Source organism: Aulonocara stuartgranti, assembly GCF_965226115.1.
Source record: "Aulonocara stuartgranti genome assembly, chromosome: 22".
NCBI lineage: Eukaryota > Metazoa > Chordata > Actinopteri > Cichliformes > Cichlidae > Aulonocara > Aulonocara stuartgranti.
In genome coordinates this window covers 17708118-17731338 of record NC_138957.1, presented here as the reverse complement: position 1 = coordinate 17731338, position 23221 = coordinate 17708118, and the positions used below count along the sequence as shown (strand labels likewise).

At 40.4% G+C, this 23221-nt stretch overlaps 2 protein-coding genes across 2 annotated transcripts; both read right to left on the bottom strand.

The window, feature by feature from the left end:
- Positions 1-465: 465 nt before the first annotated feature.
- LOC309698421 (catenin beta-1-like) lies at positions 466-11826 on the bottom strand. The gene is made up of 17 exons (XM_082520862.1): positions 11509-11826; positions 10475-10524; positions 9533-9742; positions 8664-8914; positions 8316-8554; positions 5932-6133; positions 5674-5818; positions 5412-5515; positions 5153-5287; positions 4841-5044; positions 4572-4730; positions 4334-4453; positions 3805-3955; positions 3592-3713; positions 3387-3447; positions 1549-1744; positions 466-1448 (listed from the first exon to the last, which is right to left on the bottom strand). The coding sequence occupies exons 2-16, from the start codon at positions 10485-10487 to the stop codon at positions 1554-1556; spliced, it is 2307 nt and encodes a 768-aa protein (XP_082376988.1). The 5' UTR covers positions 10488-10524; positions 11509-11826; the 3' UTR covers positions 466-1448; positions 1549-1553.
- Positions 11827-13717: 1891 nt separating this feature from the next.
- On the bottom strand, positions 13718-22464 carry dync1li1 (dynein, cytoplasmic 1, light intermediate chain 1). The gene is made up of 13 exons (XM_082522292.1): positions 22256-22464; positions 21923-21996; positions 19868-19984; positions 19482-19712; positions 19078-19232; positions 18791-18884; positions 18115-18250; positions 17913-18024; positions 17602-17661; positions 17417-17461; positions 17203-17290; positions 16965-17087; positions 13718-15114 (listed from the first exon to the last, which is right to left on the bottom strand). Exons 1-13 carry the CDS (start codon positions 22357-22359, stop codon positions 14996-14998), a joined length of 1458 nt encoding a protein of 485 aa, XP_082378418.1. The 5' UTR covers positions 22360-22464; the 3' UTR covers positions 13718-14995.
- Between the last annotated feature and the right edge of the window lie 757 nt (positions 22465-23221).

Sequence of the window (23221 nt, the reverse complement as noted above, 5' to 3'; positions counted from 1 at the left end):
ATATATGAGAGGGCTGCTTTTACAGGCTGACAACATGAGCTCATCAATTGTGTTATATACCAACTAACAAGTGAAACGCACAAGAGGGGGGAGAGAGAAAAAAACAAAAAAAACAAACTTCATTTCAGCTCTTTTAATGAAAAAGGGACCATCTTTAACCAACAATATTAGCAACCGCTAATACTACAGTAGGGTAATAGCCTCAATTCTCATGAATGTGCATTCAAAAGGGATTTTTGATAATCTATAGTACTGCTTATAACATAGTGCACCTTTAAATTCAATGTGGGCCAGACGTTAGCACATCTGCATCTAAAAAAAAATTAAAAAATTTAAAAAAACCACATTTGCAAATAAGTGCTGATTACTGTGATTATCCAACGGACATCATTTGACGATGGTAGTCTTAACAATTGACAAAAAACATGCTCTAAACTTTAAGTAAAGAAACTGAACAGACACCAGTTGAAATAAAATGTAATTTTATTGTTCAGCCGTGTCACAACCTCGTCTCCAAAATAAGCACAGCAGGACTACAACTGTTCATCAACCTAGCTACCTTTGATAGCACATAAAACCAGGTTTTATAAGACCACCAACGATAGCGTTAAACTTTTCTATCAGACAACCAATGATAGCATACAAAATAGTTGTTAACCTACCAGTGATACTGTATATAAAACACTTGTCTCTAAATTTATCCCCAACCCACCCTCAATTTCACCCGCATCCCTCTTTAGAACATTTGTGACACCGACATATTTTATGCTTAAACAAGCACATAAAGAATGCATAATTCTCCATTTTCGAGCTTATAAAAAAAACTACACAATGTTACACTTTAAGTCAGAGTACAATTCAACTGATTATTAGTGTTCTACACATTCGACCATAAACCAAAGGAACATTGTATAATATCACTATAACTTAACACTACATGTAATATACGTTTAAAAAAAAAAAAAATTACAAATGATTAGCATTGAAAAGGAAATGAACATGGCTAGTGAAGGCAAGCTGGGTCAGTACCATAACAGAATGAGTAATACAAAAAAGAAATAAAAAATGTATAAGAAAAATAGAAACAAAATTTTAAAAAAAACAAAAAACAAAAAAAAAAAAAAAAACTGATAATACAGGCAAGGCTAAAACAATTGTGTTTCAAACTTTAAAATCCATCTCTGTTGCACTCATCCATAATGGTAACCTGCTCCAAGACCTCCAATGAGTGATTCCACATCTGATCCTTTAACCCTTCTCCACCCCCCCACACACACACACACACTTTCAACTTGCTTAAACATTCCTGTGGCAACCATCTTAGTTTTCTTGTGTCAGGCACTTTCTAATACCCCTTACTCCTCTCTTTACCTTTAACACACAGGCCAATCATAATGCTGCTTCAGAAAATACAGGCCAATCACAATGCAGGTTCTATCAGAATACAACTGCAAAAAAAAGAAGCATAGGACAAAGATGATATATTAATATCGTCCTGGTGATATAAGAAGAAGCTTTACTGCTAACTGATAATCAAGTCCAACTTACCAATTCTACAGGTCTGTGTCAAACCAGGCCAGCTGGTTGCTGTCCATTAGGTCCTGGGTGTGGCCGAGGTCTGGCAATGGATCAGTGTGGTGACCCAGGTCGGGCAGAGTGTCAGCATGGTAGTCAGCACCTTCCATCATAGGGTCTAACAGGGTATCCTGACCGTAAGCTGGTGGGTAGGCCCGGTAGGCTGCATCTGAAAAGCAAAAGAGAAAAGTACAGTAAGTGATAACGGGTCCAAAGTATAAACACACTGCAGTTTAGTCGTTTTACTCTTAAACAGCAAAATGAACAGCCAACAGTGATAAATATCAGCATGTGATCTTGAACAAATGAAGTGATGCACAAATCATTTTGATCATTAAAAATAAATAAAAATAAAAAATTGTGGGTTGTAGTGTATAGTCACACTTCAAATTAATAAAAGCCTTTATGCAGTGTCTGCAAACCAAAAATCTAAATATTAGTGCAGTAACAATTAAGTTCTTGATAGTGTCTTGTTTACTTTGAAGACTGATCAGTGCCAGGCACACTTACTAGTCACAGAGGGCTCAAATTAAAGGTAGCCCCTCGTTTCCCCACTCACGTCAAAGCAGATTTTAACGGCTAAAACGTGAAACACTAATTTAAGGTTTGTGTTACACTATTTAGCTATAAGGCGATTTAACCACAGATAGGTCCTATAATACTATGTTGCTCCCTGGTCTGGAATATGCAGACCGTGCAGCTTTAGTCAGATATAACCCTCAATTATCACCTGGCAATTGTATAAATACTCAGTTACTGCAGAGTGGGGCTTAACAAACCAGCGGCTGACATCACAGAGGTCACGTCCCTCTTTTATACAACTTATTTAACACGATTTGGTAGATGTGGTTAAATGGCACTGTGGGACATAAGCAAATCTTATAATACATTAAAAATGTATTTATTTCTTTGTCCACCAACTCTTGTTAGATCAGGAGCTGAGCAAACGCAAGTTATAACTATCAAATATTACAGCATCATGCTGCCCAGCAAGGACCCTGCAATGGGATAAAATGACCAATTTAAGCATTTATGCACCAGTAACACCTTATAAAAGCAATTTATTTTTATTTTGTAGATACAAAATAACATCTGATTTATTCCCCAGATGTGATGCCATCAACCTGCTGGGCAACCACCTATCAAGGGGATTATATACACACCTTTTTTTTTTTATTTAAAATTCTCAGTGAGATTAAGTATCATTTGCAAACAGCATGAGCAGTCCAAACAATACTCTAGCATGGGTATGTGTGATAAATCTCATGCTACTTTAAGGCCACCTTGTTTCTTATCAGCTTTTTTTGTCATGTGTCACTTGTTAAATTGTGCATTTAAATAATCTTGTTTTGAACTTCTGTCAAAGCACTTTATCTTTTCTGCCCTTCAAATTTTACTGACACACCTCAAGCATATATGCATTGCACAAAAGCAAAAAACAGAAACGGGGGGGTCAAATCATTTTTGATCGTTTACAAGAACAGTTATTATGCAATCTTATTGCTTTTGGTCCGTTTACAAAAAACAAACAAAGAACAAAAACTATTTTCTTAGTCCAGGTTTGAGTGCCACTAATACTGGGTAAGCATTTCTAGAAATAACCAATGGTTAGAAATAACAATTACATTTTTAGTTAAGCAAATAGTACAAGTAGAATTTCAATATGCACATGCATGCTGCAATTATAAGATTAAGTTTTGGAAGAAAAAAAAATTGCTATCACAGCAAGTTGTGCAATTAATTTTTTAAGTCAACTTACAGAGCTGCACATAAGAAATAAACACATAAATGAACAAAAATGAAGTACTCACCATCCTGCCTATAAGCAAGAGGGTCTCCCTGTGCACCTATATCCAATCCCAGGTCTCCGGTCTATAGAAAGATTAAGAATTGAGTGAGTTGTACAATTTGAGGTAAACCAGCAAAATAGATTAAGGCAAATTGATCATAAATTGCCTCATTTTCTTGTTTCAATGGGGAAAAATGCAAAAGTTAAAGATATTAATGTGCACGTACATCATTCCAGGCCATAGGCTCAGTTCTGAACAAAGAGCTGGTCAGCTCCACAGAAAGGCGTTTCTTGTAGTCCTGGGGCTTATCCTCAGACATGCGGAACAGGACAGCTGCAGCATAGGTTGCTACAAGAAGAATGCACAGCAACAGTCAGAGATTTCAAGCTACCACTAGCAAAAATGTGTACAGTTTGTATTTTGTTCCTTGCACACTCACCAACTCCCTCATTACGGGAGTGCAGCAGCTCAGTGAGAGGTGCAGTGGCTCCTTCAGCTTCGATTGCCTCAGCAGCTTCTTTATCCTGGGCCAGTTCACACAGCACACCTGCTGCCACACGCTGGATATTCTCCACTGGAGAATAAAGCAACTGAAAACAAAAGCAGACAATGAACAACATAGTTAATACAATTAGTGTAAGTAGTGGACAAATGGTGCAAAAAACAAAAAAACAAACAAACTAATGAGACTATAGGGACAGAAATAAGGGATTATAGCAATGATAAGTGTTAAAAAACAAACAACAAAAAAAAACAAACGACAAAAAAAAAAAAAAAAAAAACCCTGTCCCAGCTTCTTTTTTTCTCCCCTCTTTTTTTTTTTTAAATTAAAAAAAAATTAAATCTGGCATCAGGTTCAAAATAAGTATTTTGGAAATTTTTAAGTGTCACAAACAAACTTAAGATTGATTTTTAAAAACAAAACAAAACACTGGGCGTGGAACTGGAAGTTGGGGTTTTATCCTCACCTGGACAAAAAGTGGAATGGTGTTGAGCCCTCTGATGACGATTCTGTTGTGCACATCTCGGGCCAAGATGTGCAGAGCTCCTGTGCAACCTTCCACTATTTCCTCCATGCGCACACCCTCCTGTATGATTCAAGTTTTCATGAGATGAAAGGGAGAAAGGGAGAAAAAAAAAACAAAAAAAAACAAAACACCACATTCTTGATGTTCAGATAAAGAAAACATCTAGCTTGTTACACACCACAAACTGCTGCTGGTTGCCTCCCATGCTAGTGCGCCTCTGGGTGTCCTGATGAGCTCTGACAAGCAGCTGTACCAGTCGAGGGATAGCGCCTTGCTCCCGCAAAGCACTGTGGTTGGCTGGGCAGAGAGCCAGGTTGCGAATCAGACCAACTGTGGCCTATAAGGGAAGGAATATTTGGCATATTTAGAGTTGGAATATATCTTCATGAATTCTGAGAGTGATTTTACCAGTCATCTGGAAATATGTAAAAGTAAAGGAATAACGACCTTGATTAAAGGCCAGTGGGATGGAGGGTGCAGCAATTTGACCACCACAGGCAGGCCATAGTGAAGGCGAACAGCATTCTGGGCCATCTCAGCATCCTGATGGCGGGAAGTCAGGTGACGAAGTGCACAGACCGCAGGCTCTGTGATGTCCTCTCTGTCACCAGCTCGAAGTACTGTTCGCACTAAAGCCTCAATGCCACCAACCTAACATAAGGGGGGGGGGTTAGTGCCAGATAAAGATTTTTTCTTTTTTAAATTCATTTCCACACCACAGCATTTTTATATTTTCTAAGAAGCTGTGCGTTTACTTACCTGACAGACCATGAGTTTGTTACTATAATTGTTGCAGGTTAGGTTGGAGAGGATGCCTGCGGCACATGTTACGACATTGATGTCATCACTGCCCAGCAGCTGGACTAGAGTGCCCAAGAGACCTTCCATCCCCTCCTAGAGAGCAGAGGACAGGACAGAAAAGACATCTAAATAAAGTAGACTATCAGAATTTATGAGTTTTATTCAAGAAGTTACATTAAGTGGGATTCTTTTAAGGAGGCGACCCTTGTATGTTTACCTGTTTAGTGGCAGCATCTGAAAGATTCCTCAGAGTCCAGAGGCAGTTCTGGACCAGACGCTGGCTGGGGTCTGTCAGATGAAGTCCCAAAGCCTGCATGCCTCCTACAAACAAGGTCAGACAACATTTTACTATTAGAAGCCCTTCTGCACTGAAGAAAAGCATAACAGTAAACAAGCGAGACCTGTAATAATGCCCACAGTTGTACTGCAATGATTTAAATACAGCATACATTTTTAATTTGTATTTATTTTTTACATACCAGCCTCTACAATGGCAGGCTTGTTGCTTGAGCAGACTGAGAGAACCTTGAGCACCCTGCTTGTGGTCCACAGCAGTTTCTCATATGTGAAAGTCCTCATGATGTTGACCAGAGCCTGGGGTCCACCGCTGGCCAGAATGATCAGCTAAGAATAAAGACAAGTTTATGTTTATACTGGCATACAAACTGCTGGTTGTTTTAGCAGACAAGTACGAAGACAATGTACTCAAGTTGATAAATTAGTCAGAGCTCCAATACCTTGCTTTCCTGATTGCCATATGCCAAGATCTGCAGGCAGTCAGTAGTGATGGCCAGAAACTTGACATTAGTGTTGGACAACAGTGCCACCATCTTCTGCAATCCTCCAGCTAGGCGCACTGCCATTTTTGCCCCTTCCTGATGCAACAACAGGTTGTGGAGTGTGGTGATAGCATAGAACAAAACGCTGTCCACCGGTGAACTAAAGGGGAGGGGAAAATAAAGGAAAAGTAGTTATGGAAAAGTTGACTCATCTTTAAAGAATCTACGTAACAGTAAAATGCAAACAAGCATGCCACACATTCACACACAGAGTGCAAGTTTGTCATACACAGGGCATTATGACTCGGCTTAGATGCCAATAAAAACAAAAAAATTAAAAGAAAAAAGATACACCAAGTGCCATTACACATTTTGAGTTGTTTGCATAAGCAACAGATGCAAGACCACATTTTATGAATAATCAAAATTGTTTTAACTATAACTTCCAAAGATTATACAACCATTAATAGTGCAATTCAACAGCAGTTTTATTAAGTCTCCAAAGCCTATTAATTGTCCAGTTAAGTTTAGCAATTGGAAATGACTCAGCACAAAAAAATAAAAATAAAAAAAAAACCAACAAAAAAACAACAACATTATTTTACCAGGACTCACATCTACTGTAAAGCCATTTGCAAATTAATGCTGATACTTAAGAGAACTGAACCAGTACATCACTTTTCCCTTTCTGTTCTCATCTCTCATCCAATCTCAAGGCAACATTTACATAATTTCAAGAGCAATAAAAGCAGTACAGAGAAATGCTCACTGCAAAATGGATAAAAACCTCACGGTCAAACCATTAAAGCCCTAAAAACTTTAAAATGGTACCTATATGCAAGTTTATTCAGCAGTTTTACAAAAAGGTGGCAGTTCCTTTCTTCTTGATGTACTGCTCCATCTTTCACTTAAACCATTAGTAATATGATTCCAGGAACAAATTCAAACACATGTGCGCCATCCAACAGGCTGTAACTTGCCAGAGATCCAACTGTTTTGGCTGTGTGTTTAGGCTTTTCATGAAGAAACGCAAACACTAAAAGAAAGGAAGGAGGGCAGACATTTCAACTGAGTTGCAGGACCTTTTCTTTTGAAATTTGTCTGGTTGTGAATGTCTGGATTGGCTATATTGTAACACAACCAACATTTGTCAATCTGTTTAGCCCACATCAAAGTACGCGTGCTAAACTGTACATAGTTATGGAAAATTATAATAGTGTCAACATTTTCAGTGTATTTGCTTGGTCATAATTGATAAGACTTACAGCAGAACACACTGTTGCATTGTACAGACTTGCACAGCAGACTGTGGAAAGCTCAAGCATCTGAGAACAGATGATCTTAAAATAAAGATATTCTGCAAATAACTTTAGTCGTACAGGACTGAAGTAATCATCTAAAACTATACCAAGCAGACATTACAAGCTATAAAGCAGCACTACATAGCACATTGGGTAGCACTTTGTAATGTCTCACTACTAAGCATTAGTAAGGTATTAGGGATCACTAAATCCATCATTTATATATCACTACATCTCCTTAGAATGTAATTTATAAATACAGATGTAATTGTACTGATACATACAAGTACTACCCATCTGTTAATGTACACTATACAGCAATCGCTGCTATTAATCAGTCATAATATATGTATATTTATAAATGCCATGTTAAGTAGGAGTAATGTTATATAAATGATGAATTAAGCACTTGCCAATACCTCAATAGCAGGAAATTATAATAAAGGGCAACCAAAGATTTAAAGAAATGTTCTATACAATGCTGAACATCCTGGACTGGGCACTGGAACACCATCCTAGAGTGTCTTTTCTCACATATAGCAAACGCGACCAGAAACATCAAATTAGGCAAGTTGGACACATCAAGCAGAAAAGTAAGAAGTAAGAAAAGTATAAAGACAACCTACTAGCTGTGAATTGAACATTTACTCAATTTCAAGAGGAATAAAAGTACAGAAAAATGCTCTGTACTTAATTTGACAATTGGAAAACCTCATTGTTAAACTATTAGCTAGCCTCTACCAATCTCACATTTGCACAACTGGACATTGCACAGAATAAGTCCAAGGGAGATAGTAGATTAACGACCTAACATCTGATGCCACTACATTTGCATTCACACATGCACCTCAACCTGTAAATGTCTGTAAAGTTCAGGACTGCAGTGCCAAGTGTGGAAATTGCTTCAGTCAGGTGTTCTGTATTCTAGTCACCAAATGTCTCATTGACATTCTCCATTACATAATCTGTACTAAAGGTTGAAGGGGCTGGCTGCAGCACATATTACAATTTTGATTTTGTCACTAAAATCCCATTTCTTACCTCAGCATCTTGACCAGGGCAGGGATGCCTCCAGATTTGAAGATAGCAAGGAGACCCTCTCGATGGTGGGAAAGGTTGTGTAAGGTGCCAGCAGAACAACGAGCAGTCTCCACATCACCACTATTTTGCATGGCGCGAACAACTGCTGAAACCATTTGTGGTGAACGCATAAGGGCATGGCGAGATGCCTCTTTCTTTGACAACTGATGCACCATTACAGCTGCTTTATTCACAACAACCTAGGACAAAGAATATGTTTGTTAGTGATGCCAGCTGTATTGCTACCAACTACAACGATATCAGAAGTTACCTTGTCGGCATCTGATTTTATTAACATGTTAAGCATACCTGGTCCTCATCATTAAGCAGTTTAGTGAGCTCAGGGATCGCACGAGTGGCCAGCTCAGCATCATCTTGATAGTTAATGAGGTTAACTACAGCATGCTTTAGCATTTGCGATGGCTCTGCAAGACGCTGCACAGCAGTTGGATGGGCTGCATCCAGCTGAGTAGGTGGGATCTGGATGCCCTCCTCCAAAGTCTCAGGGAACATGGCAGCGCGTACACGCTGGGCCCGGGTCATGGCATAGCCCTCAATGTCTGACAGAAATGGAAAATTACAATACAATTACGCTACAGAAATATAAAGAACAGTTTTTCTTTTAGCATTTCAATCATGTACAATCAAGCCTGCCGTTTTTATTTTAAATGAATTTTTATTAAATTAATTTATTCCTGATCAATTTTTTAAAAGAGTAGTAATTTCACAATACACAAGAGTAAAAGCACCACGCGAAACCCAATCAGTGCCTAACAGTACATGCCACATAACCAAACCAGCTCAGAGCCTCAGGCATGGACACCAAAAGACCTCTGAAGGTGTCCTTTGATATCTGATACCAAGACAGTTCATAATCCTTTAAGTCCTGTAATTTCCAAGTTGTAGTTGGCATGAATCAGACTTGCCACAGCGTGAGCTTGTAGTTGGTCCTTCCTCGAATCATTGTCTGTTGGTACTCACTACAGGATAAGCCTTTATGACTCAGGATCACTACAGCCGTCTTAGCATCATTTGACTCTTCTCAAAATTGTTTGTCTTTATGTTTCCATTTTATCTTACATTCACCATATTGACTAACATATTTCCTGAGTACAAATGAGTGAACATTTGAGTGGATATAATATTTTGGCTCCTGTGCCTACATTAGTATCTCATACCTGTAGCCTCTGGAGTGAAAGGCTGGTTGAACTCCCAGTCATAAAGAGTTGGATCATCCTCTTCAGCATCTGGGTTCCCTTTACCGCTCAGGGATGGTGCTGTGGTTGTGACGCCAGACTGAATGCCTGAGTCCAGATAGGACTGCTGCTGCCACTGACTTACAACAACCTTGCTGTCACCTATTGCCATGTCCAACTCCATCAAATCAGCTGTGCAAAAAAAGGACAAAGTGAGACACAAGAAGGAATACATGAGAAAAAATATTTACTTCACCAACTTTAAGCATAGTTTTCAAATAAGATCTTTCACCAACCTTATTTATGGAAGTTTGTTGTAGGAAAATAAAGAGCGGGAAAATTTAATTGACAAGTATACATTTGTTTAACTGAAACCAAAAAGAAATATCTCTCTACATGTGATACTCTAGGGTACTTTGCTGGTAATTTTAACATTTCTCGTCATACCAACTTAAGATGCATTTAAATCAAATCAAATCACTTTTATTGTCACATCACATGTGCAGGTACATTGGTACAGCACATGTGAGTGAAATTCTTGTGTGCGAGCTTCACAAGCAACAGAGTTGTGCAAAATACAATAATGTAAACAAGCAAAATACAAAAATGGCTTCATCTGAAACTAATAAATATATGTACAATATATAATAGTATATGCATTTCTGGATGTGTATACTAAATATTTTTCTACGTGTGTGTGTGTACACATATTTTACAAATTAAAATATGTGTACACACACACACACACACACACACACACACACACACATTTAGTTTACTGAAAGACAAAACTAGATGAAAGAAAAACCTAAAAACAAATTATTTAAGATACCGTGAAATCTGGTCATGCTTCTTTTCTCAAATGAGCTTTATACTGAGATCTTAAAACAAAAGTCTTGAAAATGATCAGTTCTCCATACTTACACTGGGTAGCCATTGTTCTTGCCTGCCCTCAGCCCGCACAGCAGATATACCTGTAAAAAAATGTTTCGCACACTCAGGAAAAACTACCAACTCAAACTCAACTTCATTTCTGGCAAAACCAAACCGTCAAGCTCTGGGTTTCTCCAGCGACCACTCAATATTAAAGTCACAGTCTACTGCTCTACCTGTATAAGTGATCGAGATGCTTGTTTGGTTTGCTATCTTAGCTTTGAGGGGAAATGCCGAGCCTCCACCTCCAAACGAGTGAGTAAAGCGGTGGGTATTTCCAGGCCAGCACGAACACAATTCACCATTCAGCGGCAAAGAACATCAAAGGCATATTTCTCCCCCTCCCCCTACCACGGCCAAGTTCCGACCTCGCAGCTTGGGTTTCCAATGAGAGAAACTACCCCCCCCCCCCTCCGCCCCGCAATCACTTCAATGACTCCTCCTCTCATGGTGGGTCCAACTACAAGCGTAACAAGCTGGCTAATCACAACTAATCGAGAAAAAAAAAAACCTAAATGGATGGTCTCACCAATCACCAAATATATTTTATTTGTACACAATTCAAGGACTAGCGTGTATTAGCCACCCCTATTAGCTAACAGGTTGGCTAGCTTACCTTGAAAGCTCGTTATGCTAGCCTAACGTGCGCAGCTAACCTATCCGCTAGTTAGCTAACATAAACAAACACTGTTTAGGAATTTGACCACTGTCTAAAAATGCGCATGAGCAGTCCTGAGAAGCAACCAATATTGATAGCCGTTATTTTTCACAAACATATCCATTAGTACAATCCCGACTTTCAAGCACGCTCCCATTTTTAAATTTCTGATTTGATAAGCACAGCTAGCCAGGACGTATGAAAAGTAGTTCCAAGCGCCACCGTACAAAACCTGCTGTGCTGCCAGCCAAATCAGAAAACCCCACCGGAGCCCCCTCCCTAGCCAAAGACGATTTTCTTTGCTAAACCATAACCTGACGCACTGTACGATATTGTATAAAAGTGGTAATAAGCGTAGCATATTTACCAGAATCGAGCGGCACCTCCGTGGTTCTTGTCAGGAGAAAAGAAATCCCCTTTCTCTTAGCTGAAAATAGGAGAAGGGCTGCTAGGTGAACCACCCGTAGAAGTCCGAACCACACCCGCTGCTGCGCCGCCGAAGATGTTGCTTCCGCCAGTGCAATCAAACATCAAGATGGCGAACGGAGAAATACAGTATTCTTCCGCACTTGGAAAACTAGGGCCTCGGATTTAAACAAAGTTGTAGCATCAAAAATCACAGTTTTACCGTAATAGCCAGGTAGTGGTGTCTTTTTGTTTTAAGAACAAGGGCTGTGTTGGCTCTTAGGTCTTATAGCAAGGTAATGAGAGTTTTTCATGTGGGAAGCGGCGGTGGGGTAGTGGAGGGGAAGGCGAGGTGCCTTCATTAGACAGGAATGAGATTCAGCGGGTGCTAATATGACAGAGCGCTTTGATTAACATGCAGCAAATGAAAAAGGCACAAACATTTCCGCTAATAGGACTCTACGTTCATTTACTTAATGAGTGAATTAAGTCGCAGTTTTGGCAAGCATGGTCCGAGCACTTTCTACACCTGTATACAGTTAAAGAGGGATTTTGCAAATGCTTGACTGCAGTAGTTAATGGAAGAAGAGGAGGGTGGATAGGAGAGGGGATGGAGGGACAGAGTCAGCTACACGCTATATAAAATTCCTATAATAATTACATAATTAAATCGACCACATTGTACTTTCCAGGAGGCATTAAGTGATCTTGAACTGATACATGAGGTTTACAAGTCTTAGGATCATTTAATATTTTGATTATTTTGAAATTATCGGAACATTGCTAATATGTGCATTTTATTCTGGGCAGCTGTATATGTATTTGGTATGCACAGGCAGTGTATCAGTCTAATAGTCAAACATTCACTTATGCTTTTAATACATTCCTGCCTGTGCTTAAGCTTCTTAGGATTGCATACACACAAGCATCAAAAGAATTACAGTTAATCGACTGCAGAGCTCAATTTCCCCCATTTAAGAGTCATAAAATGAGAGAGGCTGTTGATATGAAATGAACACATGCAAAGCACAGAGCAATGCGGACTATTTGTGCATGATCATGTGCGCCATGCATGCCTCAAGCCAGAAAAGGTCAAAGTCCAAAGTGCTATTGAGAAGCATATACCTACTGTTGTTACTACTGTTACTATAGTGACTGACAGGTACGATACTACAATGAAAAGTTTTATATTCCTGTAATTTATTTGATGATGAAAATGATGTTAGTTTGTAGTATGGCAATAAAAACATGAATTTGCATGTAGGTGTAATGATTCTCAGTGATGCAGCCAGACCAAATGAATACATGAGACTGCATTTCCATCATTTTGAGCTTTATTGTCTCAGCATGTGGAGCTAAAATCAAGAAACCAGCTCAGGCATGCATCAAAGTAACAATAATAATAATAATAATAATAATAATAATAATAATAATACACACTGCAAGTTATCATCTGCAGATTAGAATGTGAACCAGGCGTCTCCTGTAGCATTGTGTGTCAAACAGAAATCCACACCCTTTGCATGAATTTATCTGACATAATGTGATGTTCATATTCCTTCCAGTCTCTTATGTAAGCAGGTTTAAGAGTTTATTAAAGACATGAAACCTAGCATTTCATGTTAATCATGGGGGGAATGTAAGAATGGGAAGGACATGCAAGCTCTACAACAAGTCAGTGGATTTAAGCCCAAGACCCGGTTGCTATGTGGTAACAGTGCTGACCAATGCACCGATTCTAATAATGTGATGTGTTAAACCAACACTTTTGTGTAAGGGTTTATTCATTTGCTGTTCCTCAGAGTCTTTATAAATACTATATATTGTATAGTGTATATTCATGGTGGTCAAGGTAAAAAGTAAACCACTAGAAACACAATAAGAGCTTTTAATATGATTGTTGCTTCATGATCCCAATGGTATTTAATATTGTACTCTTTTGTTTGAGTCTTAGGACAAGCACTGCACTCAAAACAGTGTCTGAAAACACTTGTGTTTCATCCACTTGCAAGTCATGTGCACCAAAGGCCACAACTGATATTTTTCATTCTTCAAAACAAAGGATAATCCAAGGTCACTTGCAGGTCACTGAAGCGGGTGGGCTCAACCTTCAGGTACCTAACTTAAGAGACTGCAGATTTTGTCTGTCAAAAAACAAAACGGAAGCCAGGTGGATGAATCCGAATAAATACAACTTTTATTTAACTGATTGACAGATCTGATTATACAAACGTCAACACAGAGATCTGAAATAACGGGACCGATCAGCGAGACAATGACTGTACATTCTTGTTGTGACCCCCCCCCCAAAAGCCATTCCCCTTGCCAGCAGTAACTATGGAACTTAATTGCTAGTGTTTCTGAACAACTAAAGCTCAGCTACACACCTACCCTCTGAAACCTTCCCTTTTTTCAGTGCACAGTCTGGTCTGTACCTCGAGGGGCAGTTTGGCCAATCGTCGGGTACCATGACAGAAGAGCTTGAGTGTCAGGTCTGTTGTTTGGTTTGTGTAGTAATGCAGGCTCTGTTGCTGCAATTAGAGTTTGCACTGTTTTAAGAGTTTCTAGTGTAAGAGCATAGTAATGTTTTTGTTTTGTTTTGTCATTTGGTTGAAATGCAAACAGCCAAAAAAATCTCTCGACGAAACATTTCTATTTGCCTCACTCTCATTCATACACATACACACACACACACACACACACACACACACACACACACACACACACACACACACACACACACACACACACACACACACACACACACACACACACACACACACACACACACACACACACACACACACACACACACACTAATATGTTTTTCCCCTTCATCATAAAAAACTTCTTGCAGTTTTTATGTCAGGCATTTTTCTTTTTCCTTCTTCTACACGTCTTCCTCTGGCCAAGTGTGACTTACCAGACATACATTAAACCTATGAACACACACACACACACACATTCATCCCTATGTTATTACCTAAGTGCAGTTTCATCATCATGCGCCCTCAGCGTTTCCTACAGTAAAAACACCACCTGTACCATCACAATCAGTGGATGGATAAAACACCATTGTTGTCGTTCTTGCAATCCAACCAACTCTCATCCCAGCCTTTACACCCCCATTGCCCCCCTCCCACTAACCATATACTTCTCATGTAACAGACCCTCTTGTATTTAAAAGAGACAAATACTTGTCCTTGGTGTAACAGCTGGGAAGAAAACAGGGAGTGAGCGGGAACAAAGTGTGGGTAAAGGGCGAGTTCGTCTCCTTTAGGAGAAAGTGAAGGAGAATGGGGAAGGGGGGGGGGGGGACTGGTATGTCCACCCGTTCCCTTTTCCCTGCATCTTTATGACGAGGTGGAGAGTGAGAGTGGAGGGAAGAAGGGAGGCGGGCGGTGAGTGAAGTGCAGGGGATGGAGGGAAGGAGAGCAGGGTGCTGGTCTTCATGTGTCCTGCCCATCGGTGGCAGGGGTGTCGTTGGCATTGGACAAGTCAGAGTCAGTCTCTCGGCTGGCTATGCGGTCCAGCTCTGCCTGGACGTCGCTGAGGCCCAGCTTTGAACCTACAAATGTTAGCAGGGACGTACAAATCGGTGCTATGTCACAGAGTACACGATCAAATAAACAAGCCGCTTAGCCAATGCAGCAAATAGCAGTGCGTTTTCACAGCACTGAGTGGTTAACAATGCACAATGCAATAGAGAGAGAAAGAGGGAGAGAGAGAGAGTAAAAAAAAAAAAAGCTAAGTGCACATGGTTAAAATAAGAGCTGGGTAAGAAGCTGATCATTCATCATGGACAGTTATGAAAAGTAACATGATTTTAGTACTGTTAATGGATACTTTTCATCTATAATACAAGCAGACGACTGCACTGGTTTCAGTGGTCTCATTCTGTCTCAACTCATTTGCATGAGGAACCGCAGCGCTTCTGCTGCTCCTCAGGATAATGACAATAGGCTTATAAATTCAACAGAGGGAGCCAAGCCAACGATGCAAAGTGGTAAAATATGTTTTTCAAAGTCTTTATTAGTGCCATTCCTATCTACATATAGAAAGAGATCATTTACTTCTGTCCAGGTTTACACATTTGTGCAATAACTGTGTGATCATATCAATCCTATTTTAAAAGGCATCAAAGTACTGTATTCAACTGCCGTTGGCTCTTCTTGCACTTGTTATCTAAATTACACAGCAAAAGGCAATATATTAGAATATAAAGATTTTTATATAAATATACAATTTTTATATTAATATAAAGCTTTCATTTGAATATGAAAGTTTCCACAGTGTGTGCATGACGGCTGAAAACACCTGCATGTATGCTGGCTATACAAAGTAAGCTGTTTACAGCTATCGTGTTTTTAAGCGTATTTCCTTCATATAACCCAGCCTTACTCAGAATCATGTGCACTGACTTTGGCAGATGTTAGTGAAATGCAATGCAACATGCAAACAAATCATTCAAATTATTTAAAGTGAGAGAGTAACAAGAAGACAGGGGTATTAGGGAAAAGGGAAAATAAATGGGATGCGACTGTCATTAAAATCCATTCATCCTTGTCTTCCTGGTTTACTGCTGGTAATCTTCACATTTTGTAGATGTGCTCCTAGCCACAAAAATCAGCACATTTATTCTATTACATATTCGATCATTGAGACTAATCTCTGAAGGCAAAATTTAGGCATATGGCGGAGAAGTAATTAAATAGCCATGGGATCATCTCCTGGACCCCTACTTTAGTTCTCAGCTTGGGGAAACTTATATATAGACATAACCTCCCTATTGAAAGGATAGATCATGAGTAAATAAATTAACATAAACAGAAAGCCCGCAGCCCAGTCTCTGTCTTTATACGAGAAGTAAATAGTGATACAGGAGGACTGATCCCAGCAATACTCCTGCTTTGGATGCTGGAGAAGGCGTGTCAAAAGAATAAATGGGTGCTCTCGGTGTCATACACAAGCAATAATGATGAGAAATATCTTGCTCACACACACCTTAACGTGGCCAGCATCCTCTGACTAGTGCATACACACACAAACACACACACACATTATGAATGGCGTTAACAGTGAGACTGCACACAAGATGGTGAGGGTTAGTTAAGAAGGACAAGACGTTCACACGGAGCTACAAACAGACAGAGACGACGGTGATGGGTGTAGGTTTGTGCAACTTGTAGATGCACACAGGCCCTTTAATGACTGTCTTTATTAAGGGTTGTGTTTACGTCTGGAGTGTGAGGATGAGAGTCAAGAGGAAGGATGGCAAACAGGTGACAAAAACAAACAGAAGCTCAGGTGATGAGTACTGAATAAATATGCGATGTTTTCAAAGACAGCTGAATAACACGTCACTTCTATTCAGGGGTACAAAAGCAGAGCGCTTCCAACGCCTCAGCGCGTTCTCACCTGACTTCCGTACAGTTCCCGGTGTATTGTTGCCACCACCTGGTGTGCCGGGCCCTGCCGTCCCCGCTTTCTTTGTCAGTAGACTGTTGAAGAAATTGGCTAGCACACCCTCACTAGTCTGACCTGCAGCATAATGAGACTCGAGTTAAAAAACACGCGCACAGACGTACAAACAGAAGCGCACTTAGAGAGAAACCGACACGCGCATCTGTGCGCAAGGACGAAATGCCTGACATACCGGACTGTGGCATAGCATTTGCTACGTTGGCCGCTGCAGAGCGATTACTCGTCCTCGGAGAGCCCGTGGGTGCCCTGCTTGTGGTGTCCTATATTAGGGAGAAAAGAAAAAAAAAAACCAAGTTTCATACATAAGGACACTGGAGGGAGCTTTCTGTTATCATGTGAGCCAAAACTTGGGAGGAAAAAATAAATAAATAAAATGGACCGCTCACCACTGGTCGTCCTGCTGTCACAGCGGGCTGTTTGGCGAGCAGCGACTGTAAATTAGAGCACAACATGCACACGCACTCGAATTAGCCCTTCATTAACATATTAAAACCCTCAAGTGTGAGTTAATTTGAGCACCTGCAAGCAGTAAAACCCAAATAGCATCGTCACCGGTGAAATGTTTTCTGACCTGCAGCTTTACCAGAAACACTTGGTCGTCTTCTGCCTGAATCTCCTTTTCGTGTACAATCTAATGAAAGTAAAGAGAAAAAAAAACAAAACACAACATATAAATGTATCAATGTTTTTTTGCTTCTTTGTAGCTCAAAAGCAACTGGATTTGACCAAAAATGATTGTGACCCTTTGCAGGGACATTAAAGGTTAGTGCAACCGCTATGAACTGTAAAAATGATGGCTTGTGGTAGCATATGATATTATAATAGTAATCTAAGTGTGACTTGGTGGGATTAACTGGCATAAGAGGATGTTTCAGCATGTACCTTTCTGACTGGTGGCTTAACTATTACATCCTCGAAGCTGTCCTCTGCTTTTATTGTCTGGAAGTTCTCATGAAGTATGGCGATCTTTTTCTCGTTGTCCCAACCTGATGGACTGGTGGAGGGGGGAGACTTGGTTACAAACCAGATACAGGTGGTGCCCACAGCACTTTAAATATGCACATGTGCGCAAAACCCTGCTTACATAAAGACTGCATCTCTTTCCACCACTTGCGCAGGGCAGTGGAATGGAAAGCCATAGAGTCTGTGGACCAGGTATTTATACAGGATGTCCAGGTTCTTCATTTCCTTCACTGATGTGTAAAGCAGAGAGGCGCCGTCTGACACAGCTGTCAAGGATGTTTTCAACACTCCAATATCTAGAGCCAGAAACAATGATAAACACTAACAAAAACAAAATTCTTTTAATAACAGTGACACAACTGAAAAACCCAATTCTGGCTTATAATTGCTACAGGGGCACAAAAGAACTGAGGCAGCGTGCAATTATTTTAGTCTTTGTGCTCGTTTTTAAACACAATAAACATGAAAAATGAAATCCTGCTTTCACTCACTATTGACTGAGTGAAATTATGCAGAGAAACAAACAACTTGAAGCAATACTGGGTGAACTCTGACAATGACTGAACTCGGTCTGCAAAAATAAATGAAAACACCGTCAACAGTTCAACTTTTAACAGCTTACACTGCCAGGGAAATCCTATGGACAAAACACCTCATAGAAGGCAACAGACAAAATGTAAAGCTCCACAGCCATGTAAAGACACTGCATATGCACCACATTTTTATTATGTTCTCTACAACAGTACGACTTTTGCGTTACAGGTTGCGCTAGCCATCAGTTTGTTAAGGAAGGATACACTGCAGACAGAAACGTCTGATGTGGAACTGGATGAAATCCAGGTGTTCGTCTCTGTAGTCGTGCTCTTTTTCCAGTGTGCTGATAGCATCGCACTGAGGAACGGATAAACAGATGCCAGAGTTGAATGCTTGTACAGAGATGCAAAAAATAAGCACTGTGTTGCTATGACATGAAACCTTTCCTGCTAAAAAAAACCAAAACAAACAATAGACCCAAAACTCCATCTTAAAATTACACATGCTACAAGTTTTGCAGCGTGTGGAGGAAAAACAGTGTTATGTGTACCTTTGTGCAGACCACCACTACTGGTATTCCCAGGTTGTGTGTAAGTGTGTTGTCTCCTAAGGGCAGCAGCACGCTCTCTTCTTCTTCACTCCTCCTCTGCGGTGCTCCATCCTCCCCGGTACCCGGCTCTGTGTACTCCTGGAACTGCTTTACCACTGCGTGCAAATGCAAGCAAACACCGTTATGGTGCACAGACAGATAAGCAATTATTGGGACCTTGAAGAGGTCAGTTTTTAAAAACCTCCTGTTAGAATTCTTCTAATGAACCTCTTTAGACAAACCCATTTAAGTCTTTTACAAAGATGCCACTTCTCTGAGTAACATTTAATATTTCTAAGATCAATTTTTGTGAAGAAATTATGATTTATCTACTTCTAAGTCTGACTGCTGTCAGTATGACTCACGTCTGTGCTCCAGCTCCCGCAGCTTTTCTGGGGGGACTCGGAGTTTGTCAATGTGTTCCCTAGCAACGGCGGCCCACTTCTGGAGAGAGTCCAGGGCGTTCCAAGGCCGCGACATGTCAACCGTTATCAGGAGCAACGTGTTGTCGATAGAGTCCACCGGTACAGCTACTCCCTGTAGACCCTTATGGTAAAGGTCTCCGTCTAACACCCAAGCATTACATCTAGTGTGGTCTAAATACACAAACACACACAAAGCAGGTTCAAGTAAACATTCCGATACAGCCTCCTGATATATTCAGCGCTCGAGTTTACTCTGCAGTCACAAAAACAGAAGCACAGTAAGACTCTGTAATTTGTTTTGTGAACAGCAGGCGTTTGCAGGTTACCATCAATGTCATCGTCGTGAACACTGAAGTAGAGATATTCCAGGCCACGGCCTTTCATGTACTCTTCAACCCCTTGTAGCTTTGCAACCAAAGTGGTCTTTCCCGAGCCCACCTCACCTAAACACACATAAAGTCAGTACATAACATACAGTAAATATAACCAGTCAAACACAATATGCACCCCCCCAATCAGATACAACAACACAAGAACAGAAAATAAATAAATAAATTTGGAAAAAGCATTTTAAGTGGCATGAAAACTGAGGTCTACCAATACACTACAGGCCTGTTTCAGGTATACAATTTGATAATTAACCTCCATCTGGTGTTATGAGCTGCACATAATTCAAAGGTAATACCTATAATATTAATATATAGGAAGCATTTTCCTATAGGGAAGGTGTGCCACAAAAATTGCTTTCTTTGCCTAACCAGCAAACTTCAAATGTATTATTAATAAGACAGGCGACAGGGTGGTTAGCACAGTCTCCTCACAGCAAGAAGCTCCTGGATTCTAGGGCCTTTCTGTGTGGAGTTTAGACTCACCGGTGTGTCTGTGTCTATGTTAGCCCTGTGACAGACTGGCAGGCTGCCCAGGGCATACCTTGCCTCTCGCCCTATGACAGCTGGGATAGGCTCCAGCCCCCCTGCAACCCTGACTCTAATAGGTGGAAGAAAATGAATGGATAGATGTTACAGAAAAGACAAAACGCATCAGCCTGATTATATAGATTATGTGTTTTATGGTTCTTTTCTGCATGTTTACTACTAGTTTTAGTTTATTCCTCGAATGTGCCCCTCACTTTTGACTATGATCCCAACGATGTCTTATTGAAAGGATCACTGCATATAAACAGGTATGAATGATATATGATTAAATTTGTGTCCTTTATATCACGATATATACACTTATATTTAATGTGTGTTTTATGCAAATTGTGAAGAACTATGAAACTGTGTTTTAAAAAAAATATACGGTAAAAAATTAAATCCTTTTTTTAGCGTTTAAAATGTAATTTAACAATAACAGACATGAAATGGCATTAGCTATTACCTTCATCAAATTAGTCTTTTTTTGTCATACATTTTCACTACGTTTTGTCTGGTAAATAAATAAATGCATAAAAACTCAATGGCACAAATAAGATTCCATTGAAACTACATTTAGAAAACTCTGAACTGAAACAAAAAAAAAACTGTCTATGGTTAATATATATGTATTTTTTGCTTATGTCACAGAGGTTATTGTTTTAAAGAGCGATCTAAGGACGATACAATATGCTGTGCATATGTGGAGACATTTAAGCAGTTCCTGCTATCCTCTTAGCTGACACAAAAGCATTGTTATTGTATGTGATTAGGTCAGAGCTGCATCCATTCCTGCTCGCTGCCATATTAACTTACACCGACAGGGGGACTCAACGCATCATAAAGCAGTGCTGATGATGTTGTCACAGGTAGCATTATAGTCAAATGGCCTCTCGCCGTCATTGTACACGGGTATAGCTGTCTGATTAGCTGGAATGGGTGGGCGGGCTGCGGATTATCCCGGACGGATGTGCCGACAGTGTGTTTTGTGTCGTGGCACGAGAACGGAGCGAGACAGGGAGGCACCCTGTCCGCTTCACCCACGCGGAGCTCTGTGGTCCTGCACAATAAAACAACAACAACACAGTCCGCTGGTCTGTCCCGTCCACTCACAATCATCTCTGCCTAGCTGCTGCTAGCATCGCTGACTGCTAGAATGACTTGCAGGCTTTCAAAGCGGCTGTATTAGCTTACATATCATTGTGTGTGTGTGTGTGTGTGTGTGTGCGCGCGCGCGCGCGTACATGACCGCGCGCCAGTGCAGGCGCTCACAAAATACACCTGTCTCCATCTCTCCTCAGCTAGCCCACGCATCAACAACAAAGCCTCATCAGTCCAAAGAGATGCTAGCTTAGCAGGAAAATTAAGTCTAACTGCTCGGATGAGGTGATCACCAGCTCCTTGGCTGTTGGAGCTAACGGTGCCTACTGGTTAGCCAGGAGAGTGCAGACAAACACAGATACCCACCCATGACCAGGACATTTTTCCCAGACGGTAGCTTTGATCTTGAATGGGTTGACACTTCGCTCAGGATTGTGGACCTGCACACAGAGCATCCCCGTTACAACACGCCCAAACATGCTTGTTCATTCATTCACAAACAAACGACTGACAGCGAGAAGCTAAAACAAGCTAGTAGTAATGCTGCTGCTGCTGTGTCACCAGTGCCCAGTCTGGTGCTGATGCTAGCTAGCCTCGTTAGCAGGCTAGCTGTCAAACCATCCTTATTCCAGCACAGTGGACTCTCCGCGCCCCCAAATTCTGCTCCCAATAAACCAGCTCTAATCAGCCATCGCCCACCATAAGTTCTGCCCATCATCCTCTTCTGGATTGGAGTTCTCCAGTGTGCTCCTAGGTCCAGTTGAATTGGAGGATAATAGTGCACTCCTCCCTGAAGTCGCCATCTTCGCAGGGCTTGGAAACCGAACGGAGCGCCCGGATGTAGCAGCAGAGCGCTAACCTAGCCCGGCCCGGGGCGTGGTCCGCCCGCACAAAGCTGCTGTCCCTGCTCCAGACATGAAATGATCTCAGCCACAGGGCAGTGTGACACAACCCCAGGCAAAGTCCACATGCAGTGTTTCTGCATTATTCAAAATAAATCTGTGTAAAACCAACAACACACATAATAATAATAATAATAATAATAATAATAATAATAATAATAATAATAATAATAATAATAATACAAGTATGGGCTGTACGGAAATAACTGGGTTTCTTTTTCTCGTCATTTTGTTCCAAATAAATAATCGTGTTTCCAAAAGAAGCTAGACAAAATATCCTCTTAAATGTGCTGCATCCAGAATCAGTGCCTTGATTTGTGAATATTGGGGCATCAGGCCTAAGTCTATAAGGAGATAAAGCGATAATTCCGTGTAGGAATTGGATGGACTTCAAATCGACAGTTCAGGCCTTTAAAAGCTGTACAGCACAAAAATGAGCTAAACTAAACTAAGTTAAAACGACTTAGAGCTTATTATTTAAAATTTTCTTTTTAAATTAAATTTCACACGTTTATTACGGCATTTAATTTAATTTACATATAACACACGAATCGGCTCGAAGAAAAGGTGTGTTATACCACATTATATAAGTGAACTTCCACCTGAAAACGCTGCAAGGAGTTAAATCTTTATGCATTTGTAATTTCGTAAATAAAATAACATTTAAAAGCTAAAGTAATCGTGAGGATTTCTGCGTGCAATTCCCAGCAGGGAGAAGCAATAGTGGCCTGAATATAAAATGTGATTATTAGCAGCCAAATAG